Genomic DNA, 18,188 nt, shown 5'->3' on the forward strand with positions numbered 1-18,188 from the left:
TTTTTTTTTTTTTTTTTTTTTTTTTTTTTTTTTCCCCCTGTTCCACAATATGAAGGTCCACATTTAATTGACAATTCCAGGTGCCTTTGCTTTTCACGCCTGCATAGTCACTTTTTCAGCCAACCAAATAGACTGAGGGACACCCGAAATAAAGGATCCTGTATATAGAATATTTCAATTGGGTATAAAATGCCAGCAGCATTTCCTGCTCTGTCACCCTAACATTTCACAAAGGATTCTGCAAGAGACTAGAAATCTGGGAGTCTGGATTTACATTTTGTATTTTTTTCTTTTTGACACTTCCATCTTAATTACACTTTTTTAAATAGGATGCCAGTATAATTCTCTTCACATTGGAGTCTGTTGCATGGGCATGGTTGCCAGTCTTCAGAATGGGATGTGTCCTTCCCTTGTCAGCTGGTTCCAGATGACTTGTCTGTATGAGAATTCTCTGGAAGTTCTGCTTCTGTCTGATGATGCACATCAGTTCAGAGACTTCTGCTACTATATAATTCTAATCTGGATGGGTTTTTGAAACTTGGGATGTGAGTATTCAGGAGGATTTGGGGACCTCAGAGGTTATGTTGATAATATTTATTCACCCTCTCTAGATTCTCTCCTTAGCCTGAGGTGAGCCTAGTTTTGCATTGCTGGCTCAGGCACAGTGCAAGTGGCAGCTGCCATTCGCAATGTCACACACATGCTCTTGCAGCCTATTCTCTCTACCTGAGGCACAAGTGGCACATGTCCCCAACTTATTTGGCATTGACCAGCTGTCAGGTTTAGGGCTGAAATAAAAGGACAGCTGGCTTCCATTGTTCAAGATAACTCCTTGCATAGTAGAAGCAGGATTCTATTCCATCTCCCAAAAGATCAGGAGAGACCTCAGGACAGAAATGGCTAGGCACGTCTTAAAGTTTGGAAATTTGTTTTGGGGAAATATTAGCAGGGATTTTTAATCACCCTTTTCTTAGAGGCACTTCCTTTGTGAGGGAAGAGGTATTTCTTTTAACAAACTGAGGACAAGTTTGGCTGAGGAGTCACCTCCAATATCGCTAAGCTAGCTATGTATATGAACTCTCACACTTTTTTCCTCTGTTTCTGGAGCCAACAGTTTAGAAGAAAAATCTGTGAAGTACTCAGTCTAAACATAATTCTATCGAAGGCACAACACATTTGTTTTGCCATGTTTCACTGCTACTCATGAGGCTCTTCCACTTCAACCAAGAAACAAAATGAGCTTACTCTTGTGCCAGGATGGGGAAGGAAGAACCCCCCAAAACAAACTTTTTCCTTCTTATTCCTGATACTCTATTCAAGAGAATGTCTCTCTGATTCAGTTACTGTTTGACTCCATTGGCCAGAGAAGCTGCAGATCCAACCTGAGTTAAATACTTTTCTGAAGGGCCAAACAGGAGTTGGTGATACTAGTGCACAAATTGATAAAATTATTTGCTTAGAGTGGGAAGCTCCTGTGAAATCCCAACAGTATAGACAGTTGCTTATATTCAGCATGCTTACAGAAGCCAAGAAGTAGTTGTGCAGATTCCTCAAGTAGCTGTGGCGTCAGCTGTAGTTTCTTAGTTGAGTATAAAGTTTATTCCAGATAAGGGATACTGCTGATCTATTTGGTCTTTAGGGAAGAATTGTGGTCATAGAATAGCAGGGTTGGAAGGGACCTCAGGAGGTCATCCCCCCTGCTCAAAGCAGGACTAATCCCCAAATGGCCTCCTCAAGGATTGAACTCACAACCCTGGGTTTAACAGGCCAATGCTCAAACCACTGAGCTATCCCCCCTTTTGCATTGGCAACTGTTTTGACAGAAGCCTGAATAATTTATTTTAATAGGATAGCCTTGAATAATGAGTTAGGTCTGTCAGGGCAAGAAAATTTAAGTTTAGTACCAAGAGAGAATTCTGCCGTCTGCATTTCTGGCAGGTTGTCTCATTTGACACTATTAAATGACACTATTCTCTACTTTTGCTATCCCTTCTAACCTAGGCAGGTGTGCTTGCTTACCTGGAAGGCAGATGGATAGGTGAAGTAGCTTCATCTGTGTTTTATTTAAAAAAAGCTTGTGTTGAGTCATTTGGGCAAAGCAGTTATGGCATCTAGTGAAAGGGACAATTCCTTTACTGTCTACAAGGATGGAAGATTTTCTGAGCCTGGCGCTATAAGAAAAGAGAAAATTCTCCATACATTGACAAGGCTTGGAATGAAGATGGGAAGGGGAACTGGGGTTAATCTCCAGAGCCTCTTTAGATCCAGCAAAAGCCAATTTGACGCCTCTATCGCACTAAAGTAAGGGCAAACTCGCTATATATTAAAGATAAACAAACTATCACATATACACAGGATTTAGAGGATATAAAGATAGGATATGCTCTTGAGCTGCTTTAATCCTGCTCCTCACAACAAATTATCCCCAGCTTTCTCCAGTCTGGTAGTGACGTATAATGTCAACAGCCAGTTCTAATTTTTGTAAAATGAGGCACTTAAGCTATCCCACAGAGAGCAGCATTTAGGGAAGTTGAGACTGTATTCTTTGTGGTCCCCAGGAAGTATGGCACAGTGAGCACTTCTGGCACTTGAAGGGCACGTCTTGCTCATGAAAATCAGCAAGCTCAGGATGGAAACTCTGGTTTCTAGCTCTTTGTCTATCCAGAGTTATTGGTACCCTCATGAAGTTGCTGTGTACTGTGGTGTTCTCTATAAACCTCTTGCCTTGGGCCCATGAGAACTCTGCAGGTTTGATTCTCAGAAGCTGGCCTTACAGCTCCCTGAAGGAAAACGAGCTAAAGATTCCACCAAGAGATATGGATGTGTGTCTGCTCAGTTTGAGCACAAAGGGGAACCATGAGTCAGAACTTGTCTTCTGTTACCACATGAATTTGGAACCATCAGGCTATGAAAGACCTATAATTTCACCTGGACTAAGCACGTGTCTTCATCCATGTCAAAGTCTTGACTATTCTCTAGAGACACCAAAGTCCTACTTCAGTGGATTCAGTTGTTTGCTTTTATTCAAGAAGGTTCATGCTTGACTCTGCAAAAGAGTGGATAAGCAGGCTGCAGCTTCGCCTGGGAGTAAGTGTCTCAATGAGTTTTTCACTTTAGTGTCCCAGTGGGGTGTTACCAAGTTTTGGATCTCTGTCAAATCTCAATGCAAAGATGTGCTTTTCAAGGACAAGAATGCCAGGGAGTTGGTGTCTTGGTAACCATGGCTAAGCCACCGCCTGTATGCCTCCTTCCCCCCCCCCCTCCCAAGCCAAGGATCTCCCCAAAATCAGAGTACACAGAACTATTCACTGATCTCCATCCAGGAGGTTGTGGTGATATTCTGTAATGGAGAATTTGAGACCACCCCTACGATCATTCTGCTGCACCTTCTGTGTTTGGGTTCCACCCCTGCAGCCAAACCCAGCCTGGCTGTTGACAAGAAAAAAATTGAGATTACTTTGTCTCCACTATTCTGTTTTCTGTGCTACAGTATTGTGGAAAGTGGGCTACATTTGCATGTTTCCCTGAAAAATCAGGCAGCTTGCTGAAAGCTGAGATGTCATATACCCATAGAAAATCCTTCCTGAATAAAATGGCGACATAGTGAATATCCTCAATTCCCCAGAGAAGCCCTACTGTATCCATTCATCCCATGTATCAAAATTTCTTAAACTGGCTAATCCGCACTCTAAGTTATCAACCTGGAAATTCAGCTAGGTCCTGCCTTTTCTAATGTGTCATCCCTATGAATCATTGGTATAGTGCCAACCACGCTGTTAAATGATTGATACGTTTGTTTTACCAGGATTTCCATCCAATATTTTCTTCTCTCTTTGCCCGCTGAGGAGAACCCTTCTTGTAATCTATCTGTGTGTGAAGTATTATATTAATATAAAACTTTACAATTCTTGCCTTTTAAGATGCCAGCTGCCACATAAACCCCTTTCTGACTTATTTATTTTTGTACTTCAGTATTTTCATATTATCACTTGCATTTAAAACTAAGAATTAGGTTTGGAAATTTTCTTTGAAATCTCTTTGTATATTCTTTTATTGGTGTTGAATGAGCAAATGGCTTGCCTGCTGTCCATCTCCTTTTAAACTTTTAGCAGGCATGCAAACATGCCGTCCTAAAATAATGTAGTATATGATTAGAGGAAAATGGGTCACATATGCTATCTTGCAGTTCAGATAATCTTTTGTATGCAAAGGTTTATTTCTGAGATACTGTACTTCTAGCGTGGTTGATTACATAAACTTGGATCAGCATGAATGGGTTTTCATTTTTTTTCTTTTGCATTTCTATTTTAAAAGATTACTAAGCAATATTAACCTAAAAAAATGACCTAGTGTCCCTAATGCCATCTGTATGGGAATCCTCCTTATTCTAAAATGTATATTGTTTCCTTGACCAAGTGATAGTGTTGAAAAAAAATTACTTTTTCTAGTAAACTTTCCAAACTACATGCTTTGTGCTTGCTTTAGTCACACTTAACTAAGCAAGTCTTTAGAGCAAAAGTGGATCCATTCTTCAGTGTCAGTTTCTCTCCGTATCCCAAAAATAGTGAGCATAAAAATTCTAATATCTTAATCATAATTGTATATAGGGTGGAGATGATTTTTGGCAAATAAAAATAATCTGTTTTGGTTGAGAGTGAGAAGTAATTATTCAGTTTTTGAGATTACCTAATGTTTGTGTATAGTGGAGTTTTTTTGTGGAGTTTGTTTAATTGTTAGTGTCCTTGTCTAAATAAGAACCTCCTAGGGATTTCCTCTTTTTGAGATAGCTAGGTTAAAGATAAAATACTGTAAATTTCTAGGAGATTCTCATTTAGACAGGGACCCTAGTAATTTTATTTAAAAAGTCACAGCTTCAGAAACCAGTAAAGTTATATTTCTTACAGAGCAAGGTAAATACTTCTCAAAAATCCATCTACTTCATTGTTTAGTCTCCACTACAAAAGCCTTCTTTTACTAATACAGTTGGTAAATACTAGGATTCCAAAACACATATAAATTGATTTTTCTTAGTATGTGTGGTGGCAATTCAGAGTTCATACATCTCTAGAAATGCAATGAAGTGGTAACTTCTCTTAAGAATATTTGCTTTTAGTAAAGCTAATTTATGCAAGACTTTAAAAAGTGTGCCTAAATTCATCTTTAAACAATAAGGGACTGATTTTCAACAGTGCTGAGCACTGAATTGTTGGACACCCAGCACTTTGAAAATCAGGCCATTTGTTTAGGTGTCTAAATGTGTACTTTCGCCAAGGTGTTTTAAAAATGTGTGCCTAATGTCTTACTGTTGCAAGAAATGGTATCCCAAAGTAATGTGCATACACCTGTATGACACATTATAACTGTTTGTTCTGTCCAAAATGTGAAAAACATAAGTATAACCTTAAATTTACAGAACCTGTTTAAAGACCTTTTTAAACCTTGACTTCAAACTCAGGGACATTTATGCTTTATGTGTGGCCTATCCAGAACCTCTTGGAGAGAGACTTTATACAGAGACTAAATTTTTTTTGGAAAATCATGTACGCCATTTGCACAAGGTAACTATTATATGACTAAAAATATGCATGTTTTGTCACTGTACATAACAAAGAAATTCTGCCAGTCCTATGTGGATAGATGTAGCTGACAAGGTTCAGAATACATATTCTTGCTGCTTTCACTATTCCTTAAAGGGAGTATAAAACATGGTCTCATAACCCAAAATATATCTTAGTTTTGTTACATTTTGTTGGCTTGAGGGGGAGTGTAAATGTATTTAGTGTGACTAGATAATTTCAACTAAAATTATTTGAATAGTTTTCCAAAAGTGTCTTCTACTTCTTTATTTTACTGTGGAAAAAAGTTGAAAATAGGAGGGAGGGGGGAGATGGGGAAGCACAGAAAACTAGATTACCAAAGCATTGTCCAGTTGAGTATTTGCTTTATAAACACGTACTCATGAGGATATTTCAGCAATTCTATTTTTGTCATTCATGTACCGATTGAGTCAATCAAACTATATTTCTTCCAGCTTGCAGTATAAATTCAGTTTCCCTGAAATAGGGACTCTGAGTTTGTCCTTGTGGCTTGAAGTACACTATTAAAACTCATAGTAATCAATTGACTCTCATATGCTGTCAAAAAATACTGCACATACATGTATACACAATATTTTGCCATTACATTTGGAAAAACACTTATAATATGGCATGTTTTTTTTTCCTTCATAGCGTGTTCTGGAATCTGAAGAACAAGTACTGGTTATGTATCATAGATACTGGGAAGAATACAGTAAAGGGGCAGACTACATGGACTGTTTATACAGGTAAATTTTGCCAACAAGCTTTTTTAAACAATGTAACTGGAGATCACTGGAGTAAGAAAGTTCGCGGATAATTTGTAGAGAGTTGATTAAAGGATGCTGCAGAAGATGACATCGCTCACATAATATGGTGGCAGCTTTAGCCATGGTTAGAATATAGCCCAAATTGTTAATGACTATAGTGTTATAATTTGATAATGGTCTCTATGAAATAGGTTTGTGGTCTCAATTAATGTTTAGTGCAGTGGTTCCCAAGCTGTGGTCTAGCGATATCTGTGGAACACATGCTAGTGGTCCACAGAAAGTTGGCTGGCCAAGTTGTGCCAACTTCCTTCTCTGTTTCTACATGCTACACTGCATTAAAGATAGGAGGGAGCTCTGTGTAGCTCGAAAGCTTGCCTCTATTACCCACAGAAGTTGGTCCAATAAAAGATATAGCCTCACCCCACCTTCTCTCTCTGTAGCTTACTAAGGTCGTTGTATGTATGAATTGTTTGAGTGAATGTCCACGCAGTTTCCATCGTTGGTGCAAATAGAATCTGATCTTGCATGCAAGGGCTTTTTTGAATAGCAGTGTCCTTCCTTTGGGGTGGCACCTGCACTCTGAATGGCCTCTTGATTCCTGTAGCGAAAGGCATACAGGATAGTGAGGCCTCAACCATCACTCAGTTCCTTCTTACTGCCTGTGACTGCAAGATGGAACATCAGCAGCATCTACATCCCTTGCTTCTAGGGATTAGGCTATTACTTTAGTAGCTTTTAGGTAGGTTAGAGTAGTTAGTAGATTAGATTTTGTTAGATTTCATTTTTGCCCACTGACATTTAAAATAAAACCCCTTTATGCATAGCTGTTTTCTTTCCATGCATGCAAAGCAGCACGAGTGAATGAGACCCCCTAGGAGAAGTGGATGAAAAGGACAGGAAAAGCCAAGATAATAAAACTAATGTTAACACTGATGTTCTTAGTCTATATTACGTAAAACTTTAAATTTGACACTTCATAGATTTTTTTTTTTTTTTTTTTTTTTTAGTGTATAAGCTTCACAAGTTGGTTTAGGTGAGGACTATATCATTGTGTCTCATTTATAATATCTCTTTAAAAATCCTGCTTTTCTCAAGGTTTTGTCTAAATTACTTGTATATTAAGATCTCTATATGAAAACACAAAATTTATCTTTGGTCTCTGGTATAAAGGTGGAAACCTGTATAGTTTCCTAAGAACGTGTTGAATGAACGTTCTAGGCTTGCAATACAGCATTCACTTTTCATATACGTAAAAGTTAGTTTCTAAAATTATTAAATTTACTTACTTAGCATTTTCCTGTTCTTCAAGTGATTGCTCATGTGCACCACTGCCGGAAGTTTTTCTCCTGGTAGTACCGTAGGGGAGTGCCGGTAACAACCCCTGGAGTGGTGCCTCTATGTTGCAGTATAAGGGGCACTGTGTGCTTCTCCCCCCCCCCCCCCCCCGTTCCTTCCTGCTGCCAGTAAAGGTGCATCGGAACTGCTCTGTTCCAACTTGGCTGCAGCTTTCCTCTTGAACTCTTGTTCGTTCATAGTTAGTAGTACCTGTAGTTAAAGTAGTTTAGATGAGTGTTAGTTTAGTGCGCCCGGGTTGGGGCATGCCCTGTGCTTTAAGTCGTGTGACACTTGCGGGCGGCCGCTGCCAGTGAGTGATCCATACATAGACTGTTCACGCTGTCTGGGGGAAACCCATCTCAGCGATCGCTGCAAAATTTGCAGATCCTTCAAGCCTCAGACCAAGAAGGAAAGGGGCTCCAAGCCATTCTGATGGAGTTGGTGTTGACCCTGACTCTAGTGCGCCACTCTGAGTCGGCACTGAGTACTGCGGTGTCGGTGCACAGCAACCCTTCGGTGCCTGGCACCGCTCTCCGTCTGCGGGGCATGCCAAAAAGGGTAAGAGGAAGTCATCTCCACCAAGACACCAGAGCAAGACCGGGGGAGAGACTAGACCCACACTGGGCAGTTCTCGATCCCTGTCGGCCTTCAGACCTCCGACTCATGTTGAGCAGAGCAGCCCAGCACACTCGACGCCGACCTCCCCGGATGTCTGGGTGCTCTCCACGCCGGAGGCCCTGCAAGCGGCCTAGGACATTATGTCTCTGCTGGTACCAGGGCACCATTGGCTCCCCAGTCCAGAGGCAAGCCACCACTTGGTTCTCCGCAGTCACCGCCTGGTCGGTACTGTGCACAGTCTAGGCAATATTTCTGATGCCGTTCGCAATCGACCCCCAGCAGGTTGTATGGCTGGGTCCTGCTGGCAGGGGTTCCAGGCACCACTCCGCCTCGAGGGACCATAGACCTTGCGAGGGGAGCGGGCCCCATCGATACCAGGACAGACGCAAGCGGAGGTCCTAGTCTCCGGGAGACTATAGTAGCCCGTCACGATACGGGCATCAACGCTGTTCCCGTTCTTGGTCTTGCTCCAGGACCCCGCCGTGGCACCGCTTCCGCAGTCCTAGGCATCGATCGCTGGCACCTAGCTGTCCTGCATCTACCCATCAGAGCCAATCGCGGAGCAGCTGCTACCAGTGGTACTCCCACTCCTCCGCGCTGGGATCACAGTCTTGTGGTTGGCACTGTTCCCAATGCCAGTACTTCTCCCAGTCGCGGGATGGTGGCAGGTCATATGCCATGCCAGCCTCCCTTCGTAGTAGTCAGTCGATAGGACAGGCTGAACAGCCTGCTGCGCCGGTGCCACATCAGATGCAGTTTCACTGGGCTCCTTGGCCGGCACCATTGTACCAATGGGCCCCGTGGCCCCTGACGCAGCCACCAGTAGTGGCTCGCTTGGTGGCCGGAGCCTTGGAAAGACAGTCAGCCTTCCTATTTCAGCCTCCCAGAAGGGCCATTGATCTCCGGTTCCACGCCCGGAGAGGGACCAAGTGATGGGACCTCTGGCACCGGTGGGTACGCAGAGTACCGCACCCCCATCCTCATCCTTCCCTGATGAGGCAATTTACGGCCCATCCTCCACCTGTTCCACAGGAGGACTCTAAGGCCCACCAGAAACTGTTGAAAAGGGTGGCATAGCGCCTCAATTTTCAAGCCAAGGAGGTGGCGGAACCCTTGGACTTCCTCTTCAGCGTCCTCTCGACCTCGCCACCGCGCAGGGTGGCCCTCCCACTCCCATGAAGGGGTGGCAAAAATTTCAAACCCCGGCTTCCTTGCCCCCCAATCTCTAAGAGGGCGGAATGGAAGGACTTTGTGCCCACCAAGGGGCATGAATACCTGTACATCCACTCTGCCCCTAACTCCCTGGTGGCCAAGTCAGTTAACCAGCCCCTACTCCAAAAAATAGACTCAAGGAGGCTGGACTTACTTGGGAGAAATGTTTATTCATCCTCAAGTTTCCAGTTAAGAGTGGCAAACCATGAAGTCCTCCTGGGGCGGTATGATTTCAGTTTGTGGGGCTCTCTGCCCAAATTCGAGGACTCCCTCCAGGAGCGTGACAAGAGGGAGTTCAAGGCTCTGGTGGAGGAGGGTACAGCGACTGCTAAGGCGACCCTGCAGGCAGTGTCAGATGCTGTGGATACGGCTGCAAAGTCTATGGCCTCTGAGGTGTCCCATGAGGAGGGTGCCGTGGCTTCTGCTGTCTGGTATGTCCAGCGAGGCACAGAATTCCTTCCGTTCGATGGCAAGGCCCTGTTTCCAGAACAGATGGACGTGAAATTGCACGGGCTGAAAGATTCCCGCACAATGCGTAAGACACTTGGTCTCTATGTCCCGGCTCTGGCCAGGACCAAGTTTAAGCCTCAGCCGGCTCTGACCCAGGCCACCCACTCTAAATATGAGTCCCCTTATAAAAAGTTACGGGACTATAAGAAATGCCCAAAGAGGCAGTCCCGTTCTGCCCCCCAGCTTGGGCCTTCCAAGGGCAAACAGGTGGGAAATCGTCAGTTTTGACGGGATGCCCAGGAGCGACTTACCCGTTTATACCAGGGATCCACCCACAATAAAGCTTCCCTTCTCTAACCGGTTGTGTGCTTTTCTCCCAGAGTGGTCGTGGCTGACGTCGGACAGTTGGTCCTCAATACCGTCTCCTGGGGCTACACCCACCAGTTTACCTCTACCCTGCCCAATCACCCTCCATCCCCATCCCTCCTAGGGACCCCTCTCACAAGGCCCTGCTAGAGCAGGCGGTGGGGCGGCTCCTTGGCCTGATGGTGCCAGCAGAGTTCAGACACAAGAGGTACTACTCCTGCTATTTCCTTATCCCGAAGGCCCAAGGGGGCTCAGGCCCATTCTGGACCTGCGAGGCCTGAACCAGTACATGATAAAGCTCAAGTTGCGCATGGTCTGTCTGGCCTCCATCATCCGCTCCCTGGATCCCGGGGACTGGTACGCCGCCCTCAATCTGCAGGACACGTACTTCCACATTCATATATTCAAGGGGCAGAGGCGCTTCCTCCGTTTCACGGTTGGGCAGGAGCACTGCCAATTTAGTCCTCCTGTTTGGCCTGTCCACTTTTCCCAGGGTATTCACAAAGTGTATGTCTGTGGTGGCAGCCTACCTCAGATGTCGTGGGGTCCAGATCTTCCCCTATCTGGATGACTGGCTGGTCAAGGGCAGCTCCCGGTCACAGTGTGGGATCACGTGGCGCTCCTCCTGTCCACATGCGCCACCTTGGGCCTGTTGGTGAACGACGCCAAGTCCATGTTAGTCCCGGTGCAACGCATAGAGTTTCTTGGGACAGTCCTGGACACATCGGCCAAGGCCTCCTTCCCACCGGACAGATTCGAGGCCTTAAAAGGGCTCATCAACACAGTCACAAGGTTCCCCGTGACCACAGCCAGAGCGTGTCTCCAGCTCCTGGGTCACATATCAGCGTGCACATACGTGGTTCACCATGCCAGACTCAGAATGAGGCCCCTCCAGCTCTGGTTGGCCTTGATGTTCTCCCAGTCCAGAGACAGGATGGACAAAGTCCTCACTGTGCCCGAACTGGTGATCTCCTCCCTACAATGATGGTCCTCTCCAGGGAACATGCTGCACAGGGTCGCATTCAGGGACAGGCCCCCATCGGTGGAGCTGGTGTCTGACATGTTGGACCTGGGGTGGGGAGCCCAGGTGGGGAACGTTCAGACCCAAGGTCTGTGGTCCGCACAGGATCTTGCCCTGAATATAAACATCAAGGCGCTCGGGGCAGTCTGGCTAGCATGCCTGGCCTTCCGCTCACACCTGGAGGGCGGAGTGGTCAGGATTCTCACAGACAACACGGCCTTGATGTTTTACATCAACAGGCAAGGCGGGGCCGGCTCCTCTGCCAGGAAGCCCTCAGGCTGTGTTACTTCTGTATAGCCCATGGCATTTGCCTACAAGCCCACCACTTACCAAGCACCCGGAACTCATGGGCAGCTCGCCTCAGTCGAGATGTCTCTTCTCAGCACGAGTGGATGCTACACCCAGAGGTGGTGCACAGGATTTTCCAAGAGTGGGGAATTCCCCATGTGGACCTGTTCGCGAGTTGGCAGAACCGCCCATTCCACCTGCTGGTGCAGGGACACTCCCATGCTATGACTGACCGATTCTTTAAGGGATTGGATCGTCTCTTCCCTTACATTAGGCTCCCATTCCCGCAGTGGGACCTGAACTTGGTGCTGGCCTGGTTGACGGGTCCTCCATTTGAGCGGCTAGCTCCGTACTCCTGGTCGCACCTCTAGCAGAAGGTAGCCTTCCTGAGGGCAGTCACGTCAGCTAGGTGGGTCTTGGAGCTCAGCCCTGACCTCCGAACCCCCGTACACAGTGTTCCATAAGGATAAGGTCCAGCTCCGACCACATCCTTTATTCCTCCCCAAGATGATCTCCACCTACCCCATGGGTCAGGACATCTTCCTGCCGGTGCTCTGTCCCAAACCCCATGCGTCCAATGAGGAGCGCCGCCTCCACATGCTGGGTGTGAGACGGACTTTGGCTTTTTACCTGGAGTGGACAGAGCCGTTCAGGAAGTTCTCGCAGCTGTTTATCACCTCGGCTGAACTCATGAGAGGTCAGCTGATCTCCATTCAGCGGCTCTCCAACTGGATCACTTCATGTTTTCGAACCTGTTACTACCTGGCAGGAATCCCCCCGCTGCTGATTGTGAGGGCACACTCAACGAGGGAGCAAGCCTCCTCCGCTGCCTCTTTAGCCTGTGTCCCCATTCAGGACATTTGTAGGGCTGCCACATGGCCTTCCGTTCACCTTGCATTATGCGATTGTCTCCCAAACCAGGGAGGATGCCGGGTTTGGCAGGGCTGTGCTCCATCCCGAGTGTCTGTGAACTCCTACCCATCTCCAACGGATATAATTTGGAATCCCCTATTTTGGAATGCACATGAACAATCACTCGAAGAAAAGACAGTTACCTTTTCCGTCACTGGTGTTCTTCGAGATGTGTTGCTCATGTCCATTCCGCATCCCACTCCTTCCCAGCTGTTGGAGTTGTCTGGCAAGAAGGAACTGAGAGTTGGGGGAGCAGGCAGCGCCCCTTACACTGTGCCATAGAGGCGCCACCCCAGGGGTCGCTAGGGTGCTCCCCTACAGGTACTGCTAGGGGAAAAACTTCCAGCACTGGTGCACGTGGTGAGCACGCACACCTATTGTAGAATGGACATGAGCAACCCATCTCGAAGAATACCAGTTATGGAAAAATAAATAAATAAAAATAACTTTTTCTTTCTACTCAAAGGTTTTATTTGAACCGATGGACATGGTGCCAATTGATTCAGCTAGGGGAGTGGCTCCTTTCCAAACACGCCTAGAAAGAAGTGTTAGTTTATGCAATAAGAGGAAGAAAAGGATGCAGCGTTCTCTCCTTTGAACTTGTTTGATTCCTAGTCTTTGCTTTGTTGTGGATTTTTATTTTTTTTTGTCTTGGGGTAGTGCCTAGAGGCCCCAGTTGAGGATGAGACCCACTGTGGTACGCACTGTGCAAAATAGCAAAAAGATTATCGGAGCCCCAAGACCTTATAATTTAAATATAAGATAAGACACCAGGTAGATATGACATATCGTTGGCTTAAGCACACAATAACACACTGATCATAATTATCCACTAATAAGCAGAAGTTACATCACTCCAGCTGCCTAATTGTCAAATGTTTTATCGGCATCATGGCAGAAGTATGGTAAGGAGAAATTTGAAAGACAATGCAGTGATTTTACAGGTAACATGCATGAAAGAGTGAAGAGCTGATTCAAAAGTTTGATAAAGGAAATGGGGTTGGGGGAGGAGTGAGCATGGGGGTGGAGCAGGGCTGGAAGTTTGGTGCTTGCTCCCTGTGTGGGCTGGCCCAGGTCCCGCCGCGTGCCTCCCTGAATATTGTTTGGAGACAAGGAGGCCACAGTTTGGGGACCACTGCTCTACTCTTGTAGCCCAAGTATTTAAACTGTGACTCAGCATCTGTCTCATTCCCTAGACCCTATATTGTTTTCAAGCTAAGGCTTTGCCTAAACTGGAATTCCCTCCCCTATAATGACTAGAAGATATAGCTGCTAGCCACTAAAATTTTACATTTAATAGATACAGTACTAGCAGTTTCAGAGGCCGATAGAGGGCATGATCAATAGTGGATAAATATAGCATATGGGGGGCATTAGTCGCACTGCATTGTTAAATGATGTATTCTTACTGAGGGCATTTTTAAAGCCGCAGGTAAATAAATATCTATCTGTCATAGAACTGGAAGGGACCCTGAAAGGTCGTCGAGTCCATCCCCCTGCCTTCACTAGCAGGACCAAGTACTGGTTTTGCCCCATATCTCCCCCCCCCCCCCCCAAATACATGTGCAGCGAGGGCACGTCTCTGTAAAGAGTCACAAGTGTACATATAGTTACTCCTGTGTGAACTCTATACAGGAGTATCTAGAGCAGGGGTCAGCAACCTTTCAGAAGTGATGTGCTGAGTCTTCATTTATTCACTCTAATTCAAGGTTTCGCGTGCCAGTAATACATTTTAACGTTTTTAATATATATGTCTATAATCTATAACTAAACTACTGTTGTATGTAAAGTAAATAAGGTTTTTAAAATGTTTTAGAAGCTTCATGTAAAATTAAATTAAAATGCAGAGCCCCCTAGACCGGTGGCCAGGACCTGGGCAGTGTGAGTGCTGCCTTCGGCACGCGTGCCATAGGTTGCCTACCCCGATCTAGATGCATAGTCCTAATTATTTGCAGAATTACGCCCTATGTACGTTGTGGTGCATGTTTGTGTTGCTAGCCACTCAAATATCAATCCATTACACATTAACACTAATCATGATTGAAAAATTCATATGAATAAAAATCCATTTGTATTGTGTAATATATAAATTGGCTTTCACTGACACTGTTTTGCATAATTTTTCTGGGAGTGTTCCATTTTTGAGTAAGTGTGGTATTAAACTAAGACGACTACTGACGTTAGAGCCATTCCAGCCACTTGGGTAAAGTGTGTTTCTGATATGTGTGATTCATCACTTGTGATGACTGTGTACTTTACACATGTTAGATCATGGCAGAGACGTTTTATTGTATAACTGTAGTACATACTACTTATAGGGTTAAAAATGTACAGGCTTATTTGAATTACAATATTTGAGTAGTCCACCTGCCAACAGAGAGCCAGTTTTTTAATCAGATGAAGCTATATTTTATCCTTTATCATTTAAAATTCAAAGCCAGCAAAGGGGGGGAAGAAACTGATAACATAATTGTCACTGAGTAGATGAGTAAGGAGTTATTCAATTTTTTTATCTCAAGGTTGCTGAACATGTTTTGATTTGCCCATTAAAAACAAGTCTAAACTCCATTTCAAAATATAATTCTATTATCACAATTAAATTTATGATACATAACCACCTTTATAGTTGCCAACTTTCCCATAGATCTTTCTTTATGTTGTGGTAGTACCTATGGGACAAGCCTGGCCCATTATGCTCTTCACTATACAAACATTATAAATGACGCTCCCTTTCCCAAGCTGTAGAATTAATTTGCTAAAACTGGTACAAAGGAATATTTGATCGTGAATTCTAAAACAGAGGTTTATTCTCATGTGCTAAAATCTCCTAGTTGAGGTCCGTGATTACAATTCTGATAGTTCAGCTGGCCAACATAAAAGCTAAATGAGGAACAATGTTAAACATTGTAGGTTATTTCTGTTGTGGTTCTCGTACACACTGTGTCCAGCGGCTTTTAATGGTGTGAGTTTCTGCTATGTACTGTGCTTTTAGTTCCAAAACTGCCCACTTTCCATCTGACAAAACATCCTCTTACCCTGGGAATTCCTTAAAATGACTCTCCATTTGCTGTGCCTACAATGGTCTATGTGAATGCTTACTGTGTTTAATACATAACCTTTTTATTTCTCTAGTCTTACTTGCTCTACTCTAATCTCTTTAGGGAATAACTTTCTATACATGAGGCATCTTGTCACCACTTCAGGACTTAATTCCTTGAATGTGTATATGTAACATGATTGAAATAATTCATGCATAGAATCGAATTAATGTCTGTGCTGCTATAGTTAGATTGGGAAACTTGGTTCTCTGACTTCTGAATCGCATCTACTTATCAGGAATGAAAGGTGAACCAGTTGAATTGATATTTGTATCTACTGAATATGAGCCGAGTTTTGTTTTATTAAAAATGTCACTAGCATTAAAGACTTGACATTCATGATGCACTCTAGCTGTAAGCTCTTCAAAAGAGTCTTACTGTGTATGGCATGTAATCTAGAGAGGGGTCTAGTATTCTTCCATTTTAAATGTATGCTGACTGGAGTCTCAAGGTCACTGGCTGTAATACTACTTAGCACTTGTAGTGCTTTTAATAATAAGTGAACTCTGATATGAGGGAGGCAACCTAGTGACCGAGGATGTGGAAAAAGCTAATGTACTCAATGATTTTTTTGCCTCTGTCTTCACGCGCAAGGTCAGCTCCCAGATTGCTGCACTGGGCAGTACAGCATGGGGAGAAGGTGACCAACCCTCTGTGGAGAAAGAAGTGGTTCGGGACTGTTTAGAAAAACTGGACGTGCACAAGTCCATGGGGCCGGATGTGCTGCATCCGAGGGTGCTAAAGGAGTTGGCGGGTGAGATTGCAGAGCCATTAGCCATTATTTTTGAAAACTCATGGCGATCGGGGGAGGTCCCAGATGACTGGAAAAAGGCTAATGTAGTGCCCATCTTTAAAAAAGGGAAGAAGGAGAATCCGGGGAACTACAGGCCAGTCAGCCTCCCCTCAGTCCCTGGAAAAATCATGGAGCAGGTCCTCAAGGAATCAATTACGAAACATTTAGAGGAGAGGAAAGTGATCAGGAACAGTCAGCATGGATTCACGAAGGGGAAGTCGTGCCTGACTAACCTAATTGCCTTCTATGATGAGATAACTGGCTCTGTGGATGAGGGGAAAGCAGTGGATGTGTTATTCCTTGACTTTAGCAAAGCTTTTGATACGGTCTCCCACAGTATTCTTGCCGCCAAGTTAAAGAAGTATGGGCTGGATGAATGGACTGTAAGGTGGATAGAAAGCTGGCTAGATCGTCGGGCTCAACGGGTAGTGATCAATGGCTCCATGTCTAGTTGGCAGCCGGTTTCAAGCGGAGTGTCCCAAGGGTCGGTCCTGGGGCCAGTTTTGTTTAATATCTTTATTATTGATCTGGAGGATGGTGTGGACTGCACTCTCAGCAAGTTTGCAGATGACACTAAACTAGGAGGCGTGGTAGATACACTAGAGGGTAGGGATCGGATACAGAGGGACCTAGACAAATTAGAGGATTGGTCCGAAAAAAACCTGATGAGGTTCAACAAGGACAAGTGCGGAGTCCTGCACTTAGGACGGAAGAATCCCATGCACTGCTACAGACTAGGGACCGAATGGCTAGGTAGCAGTTCTGCAGGAAAGGACCTAGGGGTCACAGTGGACGAGAAGCTGGATATGAGTCAACAGTGTGCTCTTGTTGCCAAGAAGGCTAACGGCATTTTGGGCTGTATAAGTAGGGGCATTGCCAGCAGATCGAGGAACGTGATCGTTCTCCTTTATTCGACATTGGTGAGGCCTCATCTGGAATACTGTGTCCAGTTTTGGGCCCCACACTACAAGAAGGATGTGGAAAAATTGGAAAGAGTCCAGCGGAGGGCAACAAAAATGATTAGGGGTCTGGAGCACATGACTTATGAGGAGAGGCTGAGGGAACTGGGATTGTTTAGTCTCCAGAAGAGAAGAATGAGGGGGGATTTGATAGCAGCCTTCAACTACCTGAACGGGGGTTCCAAAGAGGATGGAGCTTGGCTGTTCTCAGTGGTGGCAGATGACAGAACAAGGAGCAATGGTCTCAAGTTGCAGTGGGGGAGGTCCAGGTTGGATATCAGGAAAAACTATTTCACTAGGAGGGTGGTGAAACACTGGAATGCGTTACCTAGGGAGGTGGTGGAGTCTCCTTCCTTGGAGGTTTTTAAGGCCCAGCTTGACAAAGCCCTGGCTGGGATGATTTAGTTGGGATTGGTCCTGCTTTGAGCAGGGGGTTGGACTAGATGACCTCTTGAGGTCCCTTCCAACTCTGATATTCTATGATTCTATAAAATTAATGAATAGTCACAAAGCTCTGACAGGTAGTTTATCCCTCTTTTACAGATCTGTAAACTTAAACAGAAGTTGTGAATTGACCAAGGCTACAGAGTGAATTAGTGACAGAGGCATGATTAGAACATAGGACATTATTTTTCTACTGCTGCTCATACCAAGCGGGCATGCATGGTACCAGATCGTGTTGGACATTAGATTTCTTTTCCCCACCCCACCCCCAACACTACATCTGGTATGATTTATCCAGTTTGAAATTTTGGTATTAATGGATACTGTCAGTTGAGTTAAGCTTGCG

General features: G+C 44.8%; 1 protein-coding gene across 4 annotated transcripts in view; it reads left to right on the plus strand.

The window, feature by feature from the left end:
• Positions 1-18,188, plus strand: part of CUL2 (cullin 2) — a 98,926-nt gene that overhangs the window by 9,559 nt on the left and 71,179 nt on the right. For all 4 annotated transcript variants that reach the window (XM_034760088.1, XM_034760087.1, XM_034760086.1 and 1 more), the window contains 2 exons: positions 5,456-5,558; positions 6,231-6,325. In XM_034760088.1, coding sequence (XP_034615979.1) covers positions 5,456-5,558; positions 6,231-6,325 — 198 coding nt within the window. The remainder of the gene's footprint in view (positions 1-5,455; positions 5,559-6,230; positions 6,326-18,188) is intronic.

The sequence above is a fragment of the Trachemys scripta genome, chromosome 2 (genome assembly GCF_013100865.1).
Source record: "Trachemys scripta elegans isolate TJP31775 chromosome 2, CAS_Tse_1.0, whole genome shotgun sequence".
Classification (NCBI taxonomy): Eukaryota; Metazoa; Chordata; order Testudines; family Emydidae; genus Trachemys; species Trachemys scripta.